Source organism: Rhinolophus ferrumequinum, chromosome 4, assembly GCF_004115265.2.
Source record: "Rhinolophus ferrumequinum isolate MPI-CBG mRhiFer1 chromosome 4, mRhiFer1_v1.p, whole genome shotgun sequence".
NCBI lineage: Eukaryota > Metazoa > Chordata > Mammalia > Chiroptera > Rhinolophidae > Rhinolophus > Rhinolophus ferrumequinum.
In genome coordinates this window covers 88,122,354-88,142,701 of record NC_046287.1, presented here as the reverse complement: position 1 = coordinate 88,142,701, position 20,348 = coordinate 88,122,354, and the positions used below count along the sequence as shown (strand labels likewise).

The 20,348-nt window shown below is 33.6% G+C and overlaps 1 protein-coding gene across 3 annotated transcripts in view; it reads left to right on the top strand.

Moving 5' to 3' along the window:
- SETDB2 (SET domain bifurcated histone lysine methyltransferase 2) overlaps nucleotides 1–20,348 on the top strand; it is a 47,478-nt gene that overhangs the window by 2,850 nt on the left and 24,280 nt on the right. For 2 of the 3 annotated variants that reach the window (XM_033105178.1, XM_033105177.1), the window contains exons 2-5: nucleotides 4,008–4,370; nucleotides 11,980–12,105; nucleotides 13,784–13,849; nucleotides 15,722–15,818. In XM_033105178.1, coding sequence (XP_032961069.1) covers nucleotides 4,355–4,370; nucleotides 11,980–12,105; nucleotides 13,784–13,849; nucleotides 15,722–15,818 — 305 coding nt within the window. In that variant the 5' untranslated portion in view covers nucleotides 4,008–4,354. The remainder of the gene's footprint in view (nucleotides 1–4,007; nucleotides 4,371–11,979; nucleotides 12,106–13,783; nucleotides 13,850–15,721; nucleotides 15,819–20,348) is intronic. The other variant, XM_033105179.1, reaches the window with a different exon arrangement.

Below are 20,348 nucleotides of genomic sequence, written 5' to 3'. Positions count from 1 at the left end.
TTGGCATTCTCCTCTTAATGGACATTTCTAGGTTTTCACCTTACAAACAATACTGCAGGGAAATCCTTGATATGTGTTTTCTTGGACACAAGTGCTGTTTCTCAAGAAATATACCTAAAAGTGGAATTACTTGGTTTTGAGTTATGAACATTTTTAATCTTAATAGGTCTTGCCAAATTTGCCTTCAAAATACTCCTACTAATTTACATGTCTCACAAGTAGTTGTTAGAGTTCAGTTTCCCTATAAACTATATCAACACGAGATATAGTCTTACTTTTTGTTCATCTTATGGATGAAAATGATACTCATTTTTAAAGTTTATTTATCGGATTAACTGTAATAGTATCTATTCATGTTTATTAAACTATATTTTATGTAAGTTTCTATAATTTCTTTTTTAAAGTACCCATTTTTCTATTTAGTCATCTTTTTCTTAATTATTTAAGGAGTTCTTTATGTGTCCTGGATACAGTGTTTCTTATATAATTTTAAAAAAATTTCTTCAGTTTCTATAACTATGTCCTTTTTTGGTTACTACTGTTAAAATGTTAAATTTGCTCCCCACTCTTGGCTTAGCTTTTATTTTGTTTTTATTTATTTATTCTACCAGGTTTTTCTCTTCTTTACAATCTTTAGGTCTCTTTGTTTTGCTGCATTTCTCTAAGACTGCCAGTACAATATTCAATAAGAGTAGTGAGTAGTGGTGGCAAATGTCCTCATCCTGTGTCGGACTTCTCATGAAAATGCTTCTCATGTTTCACCATTATAATGTTTGCTGCCAGGTTTTAGTAGATAGTCTTTATCAGGTTAAAGAAGTTCTCTTTCATTGCTAGTTTGCTAAAAGTATGCCTTCTTCCGTCCTCTCCCTAATAGTTTTTCATTGAACTTTTTCCATATTATTTCTCTGCATCTTGAGGTGATAGTTTTCCTCCGTTTGTCTATTAATATAGGAATTTACATTGAGAAACTTTCCAATGTTAAACTTTTGGGATATTCCTGGGCTAAACCCTCCATTATTAATATACTTTTAGTTTACTGCTACATATTTTTACTTTACTATTTTTGCTTTCATACCTGGAGTTTGCTTTTGGCCTTGAGTTTCTTTTTTTACATGTCAAGCTTATACTAATCTCAAAAAAAAAAAAAGTGAATAGCTTCCCATATTCTTGCTCTGGAACTGTTTGCATACTATACAAATTACCTTGAAGGTATACTATAGAATTCCCTTGAACGTTTTGTACAGTTCATCTGTACAACTTTATGGACTTGGTATGCTGGTAGTAAGAGGTGGGGATGTGTGGCATGCAGCTTTGGTAAGCTCTTCAACTGTTTGTTCTTTTAAAATTTCTTTTTATACTTATTCCTCTAATTGGGATTTTTACTTCTTGAGCCTATTTGGTATTAAGTCTATAATTTCAATTAGATATTTGTGGTAAATATTTCTATCAGTACAAAATATTTCTCTTTGTCTCTTACTGGTTTTCATATTAAATTCTATTTTGTTCCATATGAATGTTTCTTCTTATATTTGCTCGTATGTCTTTTTACATCCCTTCAACCTTTCAATGATATTTTGTGTGATTTAAGTCGGTCTCATATTTAAAAGTATTATAGCTAGGTTTTGCTTGTAATCCAGTCTGAGAGTCTCTTTTAATAAGATTAACACATTCACCTTTTTTTGTGATTTTTAATGTATTTGGCTTTGTTGTCATCTTACTAACCTTGTTTCTCTTCGTATCTTTCAGATCTTTATTTTTCCATTTTTCTTTTTAATTGAAGCTAGCACCAAGTTTTCTTTGTTCTACCTGTTTTCTTTTTAATAGAGTACCTTTACAGTTTTAACACAGTTCTTAAATTTGTTTTAACAGCTTAAATTTAATTAGTATTGATATCCTCCCTACGAAGAACTTAGTTTGCTTCTACTTTACTTTCTTTGATCTTGCAGCAATCCCTCACATCTCCCCTTGAAAAAAAGAATATAATTTTTCATGGTTTTATCTTGTAGCATTTTTGTTTCATTTGTTATTAGCGTACATTTTTAATCTGTCTAGCATTAATGTATTTTACTCATTTATTTGCTCACTATTGCTTCTTGTACCTCAGTACTTCTTTCTAGGTTAGTTCTTACTCAGGAAGTATTTCCTTATTTCTTTTAGAGAGTCTCTGAGTGGCTCTTTGAATGTCTGAGTCTCTCTTTTTAATCCTCACTGTTGAAAGGTAGCTAGACTGAAATAATATTCTGGGTTCAAACTTATTTTCCCTTAACGTGTTGCATCTGGCATTTTTGATGAGACATTCAATTATCAGTCTGTTATACATTCCTTTCAGATAATCTAGATTTTTCTGGAAGCTTCTTGATTTTCTGAAGTTTGTCCACAATTTGTTTAGTGGTGTGTATTAAGAATTTTATCTTGCTTGTTATTTGTTACTCATTGGACCCTTAGTGGGCTTGTTTGTTTTCCAGATCTGAGACGTTCTTGGTCATTATTGCCTCTTCATTCTATTTTATCCCTCCTTTTATTATTTCTTTGCTCTTTGCTTTGAGTGAAATTATTCAACTAGGTCTTCCAGCTTACTAACTGGCTCTTCATCTGAGTCTGCTGTCATACAGTCATCTGTTGAGTTTCTTCAACAACTGTTTTTAGATTCTAGATGGTTATTTCTCAAAATTGTGTGTTATTCATGGATGAAGTTTCCTTCTTTTGCTCTTTGAGGATGTTAAATACAATAACATTTGTTTTAAAATTATTTTCAGGATGCTCTATTAATTCTCCTCTAGAATTTAAGTTCATCAGTTTGGGTTTGTTAAATCTTTTTCATGGTGTAGCTTTACTCAAATGTTTGATGACTCTTGGTTGTGCACTCATCTCCTCTGAGAGGATTTGCTCTTCCATTTGCCATGTTATGATGGTGGTTGGCAATATCTCTGCAGCATCCCATCTGTTTCCTTTCCCCAGAGAAGTCCCACAGACTTGGTCCATGGAGAATTCCCTTTTTGTTTTCAGCATTACTATATACATTTTTAATTTTTAAAAAATACTCTAACATTTCTGTGGGTTTGGTGAGGGAGTAGGAGAAGAATTTATCATATGTTGATTAACATCTTGAGATTGAAAATTGTTGATCTTTTTTTGACCTATTAGATCCACCTGTAAGTGTATAATTTAAGGAATACTGTGTTTCCCCAAAAATAAGACCTAGCCGGACAATCAGCTCTAATGCGTCTTTTGGAGCAAAAATTAATGTAAGACCCGGTCTTATTTAATTTTTGCTCCAAAGGACGCATTAGAAGTGATTGTCCGGCTAAGTCTTACTTTCGGGGAAACACGGTACGCATAAAGCATATTCCAGCATTATCATACTGAAAAAATAGAAACAATCTAAATGTTCAATATAGAGGTTTATTTATAGTACTAATTAATGATTTATTAAAGTTTAATTATTAAAATTCTTTAGTGTATTTTTAATTTATGAATTATTGACCAAAGTGTATCATACAGTCACTTAAAAGTCATATTACAGAAAAATATTAATGATGGGGGAAAATGCGTGATATGTTATCAAAATATGTATACTAAAATCCATATTTTATTTTAAAAGTCTACTTACTGAAAGAAGAATAATTATTGCTAGCATTTCTTGTGTCCTTTGTATGTGCCAGGCACTGTTTGAAGTGAGTAAATCTTATCCTCACTGCAACCTTATGAGGTAGTTAGCATTACTATCCTCATTTTAAAAGTTTTTATCAAGTATTAGTAAAGTGGGTGTAGTTTATGTTAATTAAAAATATATTAAATATGATTGAGTCTTAATTTCTCTGTAATTTTCCTAATTCTGATATTTTGCACATTTTTTCCAACTAATAAGTGTTCTTTTTCCATAATCGTGCTGTTTTAAAAGATAGAGCTATTGTTATATAACTACCTCTTCTTTCTTAAATATTTTTACAAATATGAACCATTCTTTATTGTTTTTGTGTTTTTGTGTTTGGGTTTTTTTTTTACAGAATGTTTCATGAATTCATGGACGAAAAGATGGAGTTGGTATTTATTTTTAAAAAGATACTGTCAGTGATCTGATACAACTATAAATACTTAATTGATGAAGATTCATGGACTTGTCATTATGTTGGACTAGTCATTTCTGAAAGTTTCTTCAACCACAATTTCTATTTGAAAATTCAAGTTTCAAAGAATATTCGATTTAGAATGATATGATGATGTATTTACTCTGAGGACTACAAATTTCATAGAGACCAAGGTTGGAGTCCAGTTACATTCTTCAATCGAAGTGATTCAGTCCTTTGATAAAGTTAATTTTGAAGAGTTTTATGTTAATAAACGACACCAAAAGATGGGAGAAAAAAATGGTAGGTTGAAAAAACAATTGTTAAACTTTATGTTTAAAAGTATATAGACTACTTAATGAAGCTGAATTGTGGAATTTTCATGGTATTTTATTACAAGTGACTTTTCTGAATTAGAAGGAATTAAGGGTTTATTCATAAATAAAGTCCATAGCTTCTAGCCATTTCCTTAGCTTTTACCTGATATCTTTTTCTGTTCCAGGATCTCATTCAGAATACCACATTACATTAACTTGTCGTGTCTCCTTCGGGTCCTCTTGTATGCAACAGTTTATCAGACTTCCTAGTTTTTGATTTTGTAGGATTTTTTTGTATCGAAGTATTTGCTGGAATGCCCCTCTTTTGGAATTATTGACTGACTTTTTTTCCTCATGATTACACTGAGATTGTAGGATTTGGGGAGGAAGACCATAGAAGTAAAGTGCCATTTGTACCTCATTGTATCTCTGGTACATGTTATCAACATGATTTATCACTTGTTGATACCGAGCTTGATCACCTAGCTGACATAGTGTTATCTGATTTCTCCACTGTAAATGACTTTTTTTCCCCCTCTTCCCTGCTATACTCATTGACAGGAAATTACTATGTGCATCTCACACTTAAGTGGGGATTTATTCTCCCCCCTTTTTAAGAACAGAATATATACATTAATTATTTGAAATTCATCCGTAAGGGAGATTTGTCTTCTTCCCCCCACCTGGGTATTTATTCAGTCATTTATGTATATTAGTATGGAGTCATAGGTACTTATTTTATACTTTGGGTTGTAATCCAGTATAGTTTTATTTTGTTACTCAAATTGTCTCAAGATTGGCCATTGGGAGATCTTTCAGTTAGCTCTGTGTCCCTTTGACATACCCCCATCAGTGTTGATGGGTTTTGTTTCGTTTTGTTTGTTTTTGTTCTTTAGCATTTCCTTATTTTTTTATATTAGAAGACGCTCCAGGCTCATTTTGTATATTTCCTGCTCTGTTCCTAGAATCAGCCATTTCTTGAATGAGCCCTGGTTCCTTTTATTGGAGAATGGTAGTAGAAACTATGATCTGGGCAATAGATGTGCTTGTTGTTACTGGGGTGTCGTTGCTTTAGGCCCTCTCAGGTGAGAGCATGGAAATATACATGTATACTAACCTATATATACACATACCTATACGTATTTTTATATGAAACCATGTATATCTCTATTAAGCTAACCATGAGTTTATATTGATGTCTCCAACTCTAATACATCACAACATGGATCATTCTAGCCTACTCTCTCCTTGCTTATCTATAAACTCTTACTCCAGCAATGAGACATGTGGCTTCCACCATCTGTTATCCAATTACTTAATTGCTCAATTCCAGTATACATGCACGCCTCAGAGATATTGTGGGTTTGGTTCCAGACCACCACAAAAAGTAAGTATCAAAGCAAGTCATAAGTTTTTGGCTGGTGGAGGATCTTGCCTTCAATTTGTAAATGTAAGATCTGTGAAGCCCCATAAAAAGAAGCTCAATAAAACGAGGTATGCTTGTATACGTATAGCAGTATCAGAAATGTAAATTATTCCCAAGTGGGAAACTATAGTACTTGTGCACAGTTCCTTTTACCTTTAGTCTTACAGACTCCACTTATTTCCAGTTATTTAGGTCAGTACCTTTTACACATAGCCCTTCAGTGAGATTGTGTATACATTTTTAATACAGGTACATTCTTTTGTCACAGTCTGCATTCCTTCCTGGGATCCCTGATCTCTTAAATGATAATGTGGCTTAAATAGTTAAAAATAATTACAAAAACGGCAATTACTTTCACACCAACCTAATATTTTAAAATTTGCTTACATTATGGCTTACTCTTTGTGCTTTAAAGTTTTTTGGGTTTTGACAAATGCATATAGTATTATGCAGAATAATTTTAATGCCCTTTAACGTACTTGTAATATATGGGTTATTATACAGGACATAGTACTAATTTCACTGGACTGTTATCTAGGCCAGTGGTTCTCAAACTTGCTTTTGGTCTGGGGACTACTTTATACTCTTTAAAGTTTTAAAACCCCTAAAAGCTTTTGTTTATGTGAATAATACATGTTTGTATTTGGTGTGTTAGAAATTGAAACTGAGAAGCTTTGAAAAATGTTACTGGCTCATTTAAAAATAATAGTAAACCCACCATGTTAACAAATTACATTTTTGTGAGAAATAACTATTTTCTAAAACAAAAATGAGTGAGAACATTGTTTTACATTTTTACAAATCTCTTTAATAGTTGGCTTAATAGAAGGGAGATTCTCATATCTACTTCTGGATTTAATCTGTTGTTGTATGTTGCTTTTGCTGAAATATATAAAGAAAATGAAGCTTCACACAGATAAGAAATTGGAAAAAGGAAGAATATTTTAATAGACTTTCAAATAATTGGATATTTTTCTTTGATACAACTACAGAATTCAACAAGTAGTCGTTCCTTCAAGATTAGTTATAGTGTGGAATCTGAACTCATATCAGTGAGATTTTACACTGTTACATTAAAATTCATTGGTCTGTTTTACACTTTTCTTTTATACGTGTATGATTTTATAACATCATGCGTTGGCCACTTAGAAAATATTGGTTTAGTGAATTATGCAGATTTTTTCAAATGTTTACATATTTCATCACACTATTTAAAAATCACATTTGTTAATATTGCTACCAGTCTCATCAAAGAGTGATTAATTATTGAGAAGCTGTCAAGCTTATCATAGCAGAATGCAAAGTTTCCAAATTTCTCATTTCACCTTGGTAACTTGAATTTTATTATTAGTAACAAATGCTGTCAGTTTTGTCCTTCAAATGATAGTCTAACTTTGTTCATTTTCAAGAAAATGTGTGCCAAACACCCAAATATGAAAACCCATCATTTTTATTAGTGGTTCTTTTAAGTAAAAATAATTTTCCCTGAAATAAAAGCAGCTAAATTAACTTATAATTCAAACAATCGCACTAGTGCTTTTCTTGACACAGCCACTGTACTATGGTAATCATTTAGGTTCTTTATCAAGGACATCCTTAAGTGAAATTGATGGTGAAGAATACAATTACTTACTGGTAGTTTGGTGCCCCTGCCTTGGTTTAAACTAAGACACTAGCACTTTTACTCATCATTTCTGTTGTATCATCAATGTCAATACAGAAAAAAAAAAGACAAATAATGTCTTAGTTTTACTGTTAAAATAGTTTGATCTAGCATATTCTCTGAAAGGACTTTGGGACCCCCCTCGGCCCCCGAGTTCATAGACCACACTTTGCTGATTGATCACAGGCTCAGAGATGTCTTACAAATCCTCTAGACCAATGCCCTGAAGCTCCTCAAGGGAGATATAGGTATATAATTTTTAAAAAGAAATGTACATATATTTCTGTGTTCTTGGGTCATTATCAATGTATTTGGTAAGCACTCCATAAATATTCATCTAGTAAATGAATTCAGATCAGTGTGATTCATGAGCATTGCCTATTTACAAAGACAGTCCATCTCAAGTGACATTGAGGGACATATAGCGTAACTATAATTTGTCTTCATTCTTGACAAAACTGCTATATTTATGATTATGTTCTTGCACTAAGTAGTCATATCTAGCTAAGAGAACAAGTTGGACAGACAGTATTTATCAGATAGCACTCTTCATTTCTGGAGGCAAGTAGCCCCAATATTAGTATACTAATTTGATTTTCAATTCAAGTGCCTGCTCCTGTATTCCTTATAACTGTGTTCTAGTGAAATATACTGAAGTATTTACAGTATTGGATTATAACTCTCAGCATGCGGACAGTGTGCAAAGAAGTAAAGGAGCAAGAAACTAAAATTGTTTACATTGTCATTACCATCTATACAGTCTATAGTTGAAATGTTTCTTCTTAGAAGTATGATATTCATTTAGTGTTTTTGTTCAAAAAGTTATTAACTGAATCTCGTAATCTCATTTATCAGATAGGTTACCTCTTTGTTACTGTGGTTAGAAGTTTCCATGGCAAAAAGACAAAAATGATCAAGAAGGAAAACATGAGGAACAAGTACTATTGAAATATGAGAGTTAAACCTAGAGCAATATGAGATAATAAAGATGTCGTAAGGAACAATATATTAAAAACCCAGGACAAATAAGTATGAATTGCTTAGTTACATTCATTTATTCTGCAAGCAGATAGTTTCAGTATTTCTGATTGGCTTTATTTTCTTATATTGCCAGTGTCCTCTTTATTAATCTATTCCAAGACTTTCTAACTAATTCGTTTTAAGTATTTCCTATCAAAATAATTTGGTATCATGTACTGACATTTCTAACACAGTTTTAAATAGACACTGTAAAACAAAAATTCACTGAAGTCCTGATGGCTGTCTTTCAGCATTACTGCTTATTTTCTCAAGTTAGGAGAGAGTTGTATATGATTCCAGAAGACTATAATGCTACAAAAAGCTATTTCTAAATACCTTTCAAAATCCTTCCTGTGTAGATGTCCACCTCAAATAAAGATAAATCCCTAGTATGAAGTATTGACTCATAGTCATGAAAATAAATGGTAACAATAATCAATTAAGTGCTTTGACAAATAGTTTTGCCTAAAAGCAATGATTTTTGTTGGTTATCCTTCAGGGAAAAGTGGAATGATTTTAAGGATTCTGAGAAAGCCCTGCTTCACAAAATATTTTCCCCACTTAGCTGAATGATCTCTAAAATTCCACAATTAAAGAGTTGTTAAATTGTATACAGTAATTTCTTGCTAACTGCCCCGTGCTTCTCTGCACATCTACTCTGTGAGGTAGCTGCCGTTATTCCAATTTTATAGAGATATAGTCACACAGCTACCGTGTTTCCCTGAATATAAGACCTTACCAGACCATCAGTTCTAATGCGTCTTTTGGAGCAAAAATGAATGTAAGACCCGGTATATTATATCATACATTATAAGACTGGATCTTATATTAATTTTTGCTCCAGTAGACGCATTAGAGCTGATGGTCTGGCTAGGTCTTATTTTCAGGGGAAGGAAATATGGTAATAAGTGGCAATGCTGGGATTCAAACCTAAATGCATCTGAACTCCAAAGCCCAGAGTGTTAATAACCACTCCTGTTCTTCCACTGATTCCTGGGATGCTGCTCCTGGAGTTTCCTTCCACCAGTGTGCTGCTGTCCCCATGATTCCTTTTTCTTGTACTTAATCCCTTACATGTTGATGTTCTACAGAAGACCCTCTTTTCTACACATTCTCTCTAATCACATCTTTTCTGTGGCTTCAGCAAGTATTTGTGTGCTATTGACTCCACAGATTGTATATCTGGACCAGATCTTACTCTGGAACCTGTGTATCCAGTTTACTTGCCCTACTTGAATTTCTTTTTTTGGTTAAAACTTTTTTTTTTTAATTTATTTTATTTTTATTGGGGAATGTTGGGGAACAGTGTGTTTTTCCAGGACCCATCAGCTCCAAGTCAAGTCGTTGTTTTCAATCTAGTTGTGGAGGGTGCAGCTCACTGGCCTATGTGGGAATCGAACCTGCGATCTTGGTGTTATGAGCGCTGTGCTCTAACCAACTGAGCCAACTGGTCTCCCCGTACTTGAATTTCTTATATGCGCCTCTACCTTTATTCCTTATCTCAATGCATACCATTCCTATACATATGGTTGCCTGAGTCAGAAATCATTTTTTTTTAATCTTTCCTTTTATTATTTTTTTTAATTTATTGGGGGTGACAATTGTTAGTAAAATTACATAGATTTCAGGTGTACAATTCTGTATCACATCATCTATAAATTACATTGTGTGTTCACCACCCAGAGTCAGTTCTCCTTCCATCACCATATATTTGATCCCCCTTACTCTCATCTCCCACCCCCCACCCCCCTTACCTTCTGGTAACCACTAAACTATTGTCTGTGTCTATGAGTTGTTTTTTGTTTGTTTGTTTGTTTGTTTTACTTAGATGTTTATCATTTATATCCCTCACACTGTGGACCTCCCTGCCCCCATCCACTATCTCTCTGACATCGCACCGAGCCATCCCATTTCCACTATTTCCACTCCCAACGCTGTACTCTGCCTCTTGTAAATGTATACATACCTATATATACATATATATATAATATTATAGTGGGCATTCATTATTGTTCAGCTTCAGGTGTACAGTGCAGTGATCAGGCATAGAAATCATTCTTGACTCCTCCCCGTTTACTGCCACATGAGTGGTCTAAGAAACAAATTTAATCACATAAGATGCTTAAACTTCTTGAGTGGCTCCCCATCGCCTTCCATTTAAAAATGAAGTTGCTTAGCATGGCACACAAAGCCCTCCATGTCATGGCCCCTACCTACCTCTAAAGTATTATTTCTCATTCCTTTTGTCCTCACATTGCATTTGTTTCAAATGCTGAAACCTTGTCTGACCTGTGCTATGGGGAATTAAAAGTAGGCTTAGAGTCTTGTGTAGTACACATCAGCCAGAATGGTAATGGGGAAACGGCACCTCTCCTGAGGCTGCTTTGGTGGCAGCACCTCTAATTAGCCAGAAATCCCTTTTGGATAAGGTAACTGCCAGGGAGAGTTGGGACTCCGAGGCCTAAGGCTCTGACGAAGAGTCTCAATCCATTGCCCATCTTACAGGTTCTGGGTTTAAGTTTTATTGAGAAAAATATTTTTTGTAAACTTACTAAGCTCTCTGCCCATTAATCCTCCTAATGGTTTCTCAAGTGACCTTTTTAAAGTGAAATTATTATGTTCCTCTTTTGCTTAAGTCCCTGTTAATTTTAAACATTTTATACATTAATTTCAACATTTTATCTATAAATTGTGTTTAACCTTTTAGATATTTTTGTGACTTTTAAACCTGGTGTAAGTGAGATTTAGCTTTTGCCAATTTATTTTAATTATTTTTCTCATATATCTGTTCTTAGCTTTAAAAGGATTATTTCTCTAGGAAGTTTTTAAGGTGTTAGCTTGGTGGGCATCTAAAATGTTGGCTCATCTATATAACTCTAAAAAATTGAAACATTTTGTTTCATGTACCCTGTTTCCCCGATAATAAGACCTAGCCGGACAATCAGCTCTAAAATAAGACCGGGTCTTATATTAATTTTTGCTCCAAAAGACGCATTAGAGCTGATTATCCGGCTAGGTCTTATTTTCGGGGAAACACGGTAATTATTTAAAAGTTAATATAAAAGGCATTTTAGAAAGCATTAGTTTTGGACGTTTAATTATTTCAGCAATTGTTGAAATATTTCATTCAAAACCATCCACTTCCATACTCAGTGCAAGTCGTATTCCTAAAACTTTGGAAATGAATGTGTGTCTATATATACGTGCACTCCCATTCTGCAATGAAGTCATTCCTTCTGTTTTCCAGTTAAGAAATAGTGTCACTAACGTTTTCAATGTGTTTTTTAAATTAGCAGAAATAAGTGAGATAGATCATATTCCTAGTTTCTAGTTATTTGTAAAGAAATAATGACCAAAATTTTTTTCTTCAAAGACCATTTAAATTTGATTTTATTTAGAAACAAGTGGATTTCCTGTAACATGTATTGTGGGGAAATTAGTATATTTCTCTTGAGATCTTATGCAACTCACTGATTTATATTTTAGGTGATGCAAAGACTTTCTGGACGGAGCTGGAAGATGATGGAAAAGTGGACATCATATTTGAGCAAGTGCAAAATGTGCTACAGTCACTGAAACAAAAGATCAAAGATGGGTCCGCCACGAATAAAGGTACGAAGCAATAAAAACTTTCAGTACATTTAATGCTAAATGTAACCCACTGGCATGTAGTATAATTCTATTTCCAGTATTATTTGTTTTAAAAGTCAAATAATTTATTTGTTTCCTAAGAACATAATATCAGTACTATTTGTTTTTTTGTGTGTGCATGCTCTGTTTCTATAAAAACTTGCTGTTATCATACTATGAATATTTTGTAAAAGTGGGTAAAGATGCTGGCTTTGAATAACAGCTACTGAATTTATCTCTTTTTATCTCAGTCAACCTTTTATCCCCCATTTTATTTTTCCTTTTCATCTTTTTTTTTGTGGGGGGAGGAATATTGCAAAAGTAGTATATGCTCATTGTACAACTTTTGGTACATATAGGTAATATAACAAAAATTATCCATGACCGCATCATTCAGAGACAACTAGTGTTTTTTTAAACACAGAAGTACACATAACTATATTTTGCCTGCTTTAGACAGAAATTACCTTACCAGTAGTCTTCCGAAAGCAAAACTTGCATTCAAAGCTTTCATTCTATGTAGGCAGTCAGTTCAGTCATCCAAGTTTTTATTTTTTCTATTTCGTTTGTCTTCAACCCTGGTTGGTTGTAGAACATAAGACTTTAATGTGGAAACCTCCTTGATTCCATCACGACATAAGATTTTCAAGCAAATTTTCCCCCAGACTATTCTTTATTTTTCCTCAGACTATTCTGAATACCTTCTGGGTGTTCTTAATGCATTAGTCTATTATGTGCTTATCCCAAAAATTAGTACTGTTTTTCATTTTAATATTCCTTCTCATTCCTTCATGAATCAGATATACCTAGGTTTGAATCCAGTTCTACTACTTCCTAACCGAATGTTGTAGGATAAATAGCTTAACCTCTAAGCCTGAATTCCTTTGTCTCGAATGCAAATAATCATAAGAACTGTTTTGTCTTTGGATACCCCTGGTCATTTGCAGAATATGAAAGAATTCACAAGGCACAAAGGAATAGAAGTTAGAAAGTTTGTTTAAAAAGAAAGCGGCTGGCAGAGAAGCTGCCAGAGGCAGAGTCTTAAGCAGACAACTGCACTGATCTTTAAATGAGCTTTTTCTTATATAGGAATGAGTAGATAAATTTCCTTATAATAGGGGATGTGATATCTAAACTCAGGATACTTTACATACAGACTGAAGTCATTTGATTGGCATATGCTGGTTATATAACTAGTTTCTTTCTGTGTATGCTCTTACCCATAATGCATATAGAAAAACCCACCGGGCGGGAGGGTGAGGGGCAGCCATAATGTTCATTCTAATTATATTGTATTATAATGAGGCTGGAGTTCAAGTTATAGGCAGCCTCCAACAGTCTGCACAAGCTGGAAAGCTATATCTTTCTGGTTATCTCCTTTCTAAGGCTGTTTGGACAGCTTAATTTATCTTGTGTGACACAGGCCTGGGTGGTCCTTGGGGAGTAAACACAGGCCTGGGCGATCTCTGGGGAGTGGATGCAAAGTACTGATCACTTTTCAGTAACTTTTTTGCCTCATCAAGAACCTCTCAGAGGAGTTGTGAAGATTAAAATGTGTAAATGAGATAAAGTGTGTAAATTGTTTGACACAGTATCTGGTCCCTTGAATAAAGGTGATACTGCTGCTGATTGTTTTTGTTCTTTTTTCCTTCCTGAACAGAATATATCCAAGCAATGATTCTAGTGAAGGAAGCAACCATAAGTAACAGTTCAACATTGGTAAAGGGTATGTACATTTCTAAACCCAATCTAGAGTGTTCTCTGGTATTTTCTTGATCAGAAGCAGGCCTGCCTTAATTATGTCAGGTAACTAAATATAACTTAAAATAAAATTATAAGACCTATACTGGTAAATTATATAAATCAGTTCCCTATTAAATGAAAATTCCTACCCATCTAGAGACAGGAAACACAAAGCCTCCTAGGGAAAGAATGAACAAATATATGTCTTCTTCAGAAAAGCTTTCCCTGTAAGGGCAAATAGAATTCTAAGACTAGAAACTACTATAACCCTGCTTTGTGTGAAGAACAATACTAGAAAGGTGTATTCTGGAGTAGATAAATTGGTGGGAAAATTTTTCATTGCTAGATTATTATTAGAGAGTCCTCCAAACTCTAAACAAATTTGTTTTAGAAGGTACATCAAAGATAATGTACCAGGACTAGAAAAATAGAAAGTTACTTTATTGGAATCACTATCCTATAAATCTTAGTCACCACTAATTTGCTAAAGTGTTAAGGAAGTACATTTACTGGATTTTAATTACTGCTGCTAAGTATTATCAACAAATTGTAATAATTTTAACTGTCATAATTTGACACCTTAAGGTTTTAAATCTCTGAAAACACACCCTAGCATCATCAGTGTATTTTAAAGAAATCTTTTCTTATTCCAAAGTATTTTCAATTTTAGTAGCTAACATATTTTTAGAATAGTGGATTTTTTAAGAAAACAGCCTTTTGCAGTATCCTTTAGTAAGTAGCACTTGGAATCAACACACCTGTAAGGGATTGCATTAGTTTTGTAAGAAAGAGGCTTTTAAATGCATGAATGCAGGAGGTGGTCAGAGGAACTAATTCTAAACAATGTTTTGTTTTGTTTTTTTGGTTGGGTTCTTTTAAAGTAATTTCATCACTAGAAATGCTAAATATTATTTCACATTTTTATATAATTCATCTGAAATGTAATGAATTTATCAAAATAAGTATGTGCTTGCCAGTGGTAGGTAGAGCAACGTTTGTCAGTAAGTAATTGTAGAGTTATGTGATTGACATTTTTGGCAAATACAAGAATTAACAACTTTCTACTAATGCAGTTTCGTGTTAGTATTTAAAAAGAATACTGAGATTGGGAGAAATAAAAGGATTTAGTGTTGAGGTCAAAACAAACCATCCCAGATCCAGCCTAGACTCCACAAACCACTAATTACCTTTATTTTTCTTGCTTATGTATAACAAGCTGTAAATATTTGTTGTGTCCCCATACAAGGGATTGGGTATATCCATTTTCTTGAGAGGAATTATAACTTTTTCCATGAAATCCACAGTTTATTTCTATATTGTAGTCATGTTAGAAAGAATAGATGAGTAGAAAGAGAGAAGAAATGAAATTAGTGCAGAAAGATATAGGAGAGATTAAAAGAAGTATGAAAAGAAATGGAAAGACAAAAAGAGGTACCCAAATATCCTACCTCACCCCCTTCATAAAAGTAAGTAACAGTAGAACAGTGAGAAAACAAAAGATACATAAACTTTCCATTGGTGACCGTTTTATAGAGCCTTTAAGAGTTATGTTATTTTTCTATAAAATACAAGCAGAAATAGGTATACCTGATGTTCACCTTAAAGGTTGATAGTTCAGACCAAATTAGAGTTTCTGCATTAGAAATCTCTTCCATCCTAAGTTTTATTTTCATTCTGTCTCATGTTTTTAAAATATTGACACTTAATTTTTTTACTCCATCTTGAAATTTTAGTATGTTTACACATTTAAGGGCTCCTTATATCTCTAGTCAATAAAGATATTATTTAGATATTACAGTGAAGGATTTTTTAACTTGGCATACTTGTTATTTACTTTTGTACTTTTCCCATATAGATCATAAGCCTGTGACCCAGAAAGAACAGGAAAACAAATCAAGTTCGTTGCCCTCTACGTCATATGAAGACTCCTTTCCAGAAGACTGTACAGTTCTGTATGTATATAAATTAAATTCGTTTACATTGTTAATGCTTTTGTTCCAGGAAATCATTTGACAGGTAGACTATGTATATAAAAAACAATTCTTTCCCATCAAATGCTTTAAAAGTTGTAAATTTTAGTATTTTATGTAGGATAAAGGTTCACGAGTCCCTTACTAGGTTATTTATTTGTTAATATCCCTAGGTAGTCAAGTCTTTTAATTAAAATTTAGCTTGTCTTTGTGTATACTATTAACATACTGAAACCTACCAAGTTGATTACTTTTTTAACTAGAAAATTATTTTCCCTGATTATTTCTTTTAAAATAGAGTAGTATTAAAAAGGATCAAAGTATCTCTTTCAGTATGAGTTCAGTTTTTTAAATGCAGAACAGCTCTAAATTAGTATCAGAAAATTTATGAGAATAGGTGAAATTTTTCTGACGTTTTCTTTCTTCTTCTACCATTGATTTCAGTAAAGATTTCTTAGCATAAAGTAGAATTGTATAAGAGGAAATCTGGTACTCTCACATTTAATCTTTATTTTTAGTAGATAATGCCTGCACTAAAACTTTCAAGTACTAGTTAAAGTTTCTGAAAACGTTTTCTGGGAGCGCAAGGAACAGAATTTCAAAAATCAAAAAGTGTCTTTAGAAAGAAAGTTACCAAGTTGATTGTCCTTTTAGCTACATATTAAAATGACAAAAAAAAAAAGTCAACTTAGAATTCTTTTTTTTTTCTTGTCAGTGTTTATGAGAGTTGTGGATTGGCACTATTATATGTGATTTGCATTTATAAATACTAGAGATGTCATTGTAGTTTGAGTCTGAAAGACTCATAAAACTTATTTTAAAATGCCCTCAGAGAAAGCTAAGTACAGTTTTAAAACTCTTTAACGGGTCATTTCAGTAGCTAAATTCTGACCTTCTGATATAGGATATGATATACGTACAACATAAAATTTCATTACCTTTTAAAAAACAAATTCAATTACTCTAAATCACTAAAATATAAGATTCTTTTTCATATAAGTGACCACCACACTATCCCCCATCTTATATTTAGATAATTTTAAGCCTACATGCAGGACTTAGTTTATTCTTGTTAAGTGCCTCCTCTTTGGTTTTAAGTTCATTATCCTAGCTTATCAGAGTCCTCTGGAATTTTGAATCTCTTATCTGTTATATTTTCACTCTAGCTTTTCATCTTGCACAAATATATTAAATAAGTTTTCTAGTCTTTATTATAGCTCACTACTAGAGACCTCTTTTCATTACTCTTCAGAAAGAATTGTTCAACCAACTGTGAATTTATTTACCTCTTTCATTGTCTCACCTACATTTCTGTTTTATAAGACTATCACGAGAAGTCAAGGTTCACTACTATAGCATTCTATGTCGTTACCAAACTTTTAGCAAATCTTATCAAAAAAGAGAATTAGGTTAATTTGAACTTTTTCTTACCTAGTCCATGATGGCTTTTCAAATCGTAAGTATTTAAAAGTCATATGCTTGATTCTCTTTTCTCGAATTGCTTAGGGATCAGAATAAGCTACCCATTCTGTACTGTGTGGAATGTTACCTTTTTAAAAAAAAATCAGGGCAGCATTTTTGCATTTTTCATTTGTATTTGAAACTTTTTTCAAGATCTTGAGATTTAATTTCTTGGGGCCTGGAATCTTAAATATGTTTAATTAAACTAGCATTCTAGGACCGACCCTTTTTAACTATCACAGACTTCAGTTTCTTCTTTTCATTTTTGTCTGGTCTTTCCAACTTGAGGGCTGGCTATACTATAGATAGAAAAGAAAAAGGCAAATTGTTTTTGAGCTTGTCGTTCTCTCTCTCATCAGTTAACCTTATACAGTCTTCCCCCTAACAGATTGTCTTCTTGTTCAAACATAGCTTTAAAAATTTTGTTGTTTTATTAACATTTTTGGAAACCTTAGTTCTTAGTAGTCTTAGTGCCTTAGTGACACTTTTTTTTTTTAAGATTTTTTTTTTTTTTTTTATTGGGGAAGGGTAACAGGACTTTATTGGGGAACAGTGTGTACTTCCAGGCCTTTTTTCCAAGTCAAGTTGTTGTCCTTTCCATCTTAGTTGTGGAGGATGCCGTTCAGCTTCAAGTTGTTGTCCTTTCAGTCTTAGTTGTGGAGGATACAGCTCAGCTCCACGTCCAGTTGTTATTTCTAGTTGCAGTGGGCACAGCCCACCATCCCTTGAGGGAGTCGAACTGGCAACCTTGTGGTAGAGAGGGCATGCTCCACCCAGCTGAGCCATCTGGGAGGCAGCTCAGCTCAAGGTACCGTGTTCAATCTTAGTTGCAGGGGACGGAGCCCACCCTCCCTTGCGGGACTTGAAGAGTTGAACTGGCAACCTTGTGGTTGAGAGCCCACTGGCCCATGTGGGAATCGAACCAGCAGCCTTTGGAGTTAGGAGCATGGAGCTCTAATCGCCTGAGCCACCAGGCCGGCCCCTGTGACACTTTTCTTATAGTTTTATATCAATATTTTATATCCATAATTGGTCTTCTCTCTTTATTTTGTACATATTCTTTTAAAAACCTGAGCTTGCTAGAGAAACTAAATTGGCTTCTCTGCTTTCCCATGTCATTAGGATTATTTGTAATTGCATAATCAGAATCTGGTTTCCTCAGAACCTACAATTCTTATTACTATATTCCCACTCAGAGGCTTTGTTCATGAGATCATACCTAACTTTGAGTTGAACTTTCTGAGATCGTCTCATATGAAGGGACATGTCCAATTAGGCTCAGGATTTCCTTCCATAGCCATTACGAATTCCAAGGCCACATTTCATTCTTGACCAGAATTATGTTTAAATGATCTTTTTTTGTATTTCCCTATGAAGATCATGAGTTGATTACTTGTTTTGCTTACAGAAGCTAAACCCCTAGTAGGCCAGTAGTCACATAAACTGGCAACTAAATGGTGACTAAGCCACAGGTTCTCAAACTCCAGCTGAATTTACTCTATGTCATACAATTTGTCAATGGCAAACCAGAGTGAAAATCTTAGGTCTGACAGGAAACTGGCTTTATGTATTTTATTCTGGAGTTTAATTTTACTCCATATAAGTGAGCTACGACGTAGGTATATGTAAACACAAATTTATTCCAATGGTGATTCTTCGACAAAGATAGGTACTTTTGTGATGTTAGGAACCCTGGCTTAATTCTTTTTCTTAGCCAAGTACTTTGGTTTTTCAGGAACACATCTATCTACTCAAGTCAGCTTAAGTATTGGAAGTTATTAGAACTATAGCAGGTGTGCAGCTTTGGCTAACACACATGGTGAAAGTGGGCTTGCCCCACTGCTAAAAGACACAGGTGTGAATTTAAGCCGTTTGGCTTTTCATATGACATTCACTGACACCCAAAAGGGATTATTTTTTTTAAACACACACATACACAATCACACACACACACATAAATAAAATAGGTGTTCAAGAACAGAAAAATGTAACACAGCAGGCCGTATAGGGACTAGAACTGAAACTAGAAAGTCAGTACCTGAGGTCAAGGTGCTCATTGCTTAGATCTATCTACTTCTCTCTGTGTTATCAATTAGTTCTTCTGTTCCCACATAGTCTGACATAGGCTGCCCCAGCTGAACAATACATGATCTTCTTGTTTGAGTGTTACCTCATGATATTCTTTATATATCTTAATATAAATTTTTGAGAGGTTAGAAATCACCCAGTATGAATACATGATCAGACAGATTTGTGTACTCTGAAATTAAAATGTCCACCTTTCAGAAGATGACCAAAGATGTGTCTACTATAGCCTTCACATTTATTTTTGAAAGTATGCCCTTTCAGAGGTCATAAAGGGTAAAATGACTGTATATCTCAGACTTGCTAAAAGCTGGGACATCAATTGGCAGTCTCTGCAGCCATGCTCTGCCTTGTAGTTCAAGGTGTCTAATGACAAAACAGTTCTCAAGCCATATACAACTGAGAGGCTCCTACCCAGAGGCTGGCAAACAGGTGCAGACAATACCAGATCACCATATTTACCTACCTATTCTTTGTTTACCTCCAGTATTTTTTTGTGGGGGTCAGTAACTAGGTTGATAACACTATGCATAAGATTGGTTTCCTTTACATTTGTTTTTTCCAGTAATATATATTCATCCATATAAGAAAGTAAACTTTTGTCCCCATAAAATGGGATGGAAATTAGGTTACTTTACACCTGAGACTTTTGTAGTAAGTTGGTTTTCTTTCATTTGTTTTATGAAGTGAGGCATAAAGAATCATTTTTGAGGTCCATATCAGTGTTTCATTTCCATGTTTTATTGTTTATTTTCTAACTCTTCTTAAATATAAAAACATACTTCTCACTTAATTTTTATTAAATTAGTCACCAGGAAACCACTTTTAAGCCAGGTTGGCTAACTTTGTTGAAATTCTAAATTCCAAATTACAGATTTTACTGAATTTATTGCAAATTTTAGTTCAAATTGTTCTAATGATACACAGAGGGTACCAAAAGAAAAAAAGAAAAAACACGTATGCACA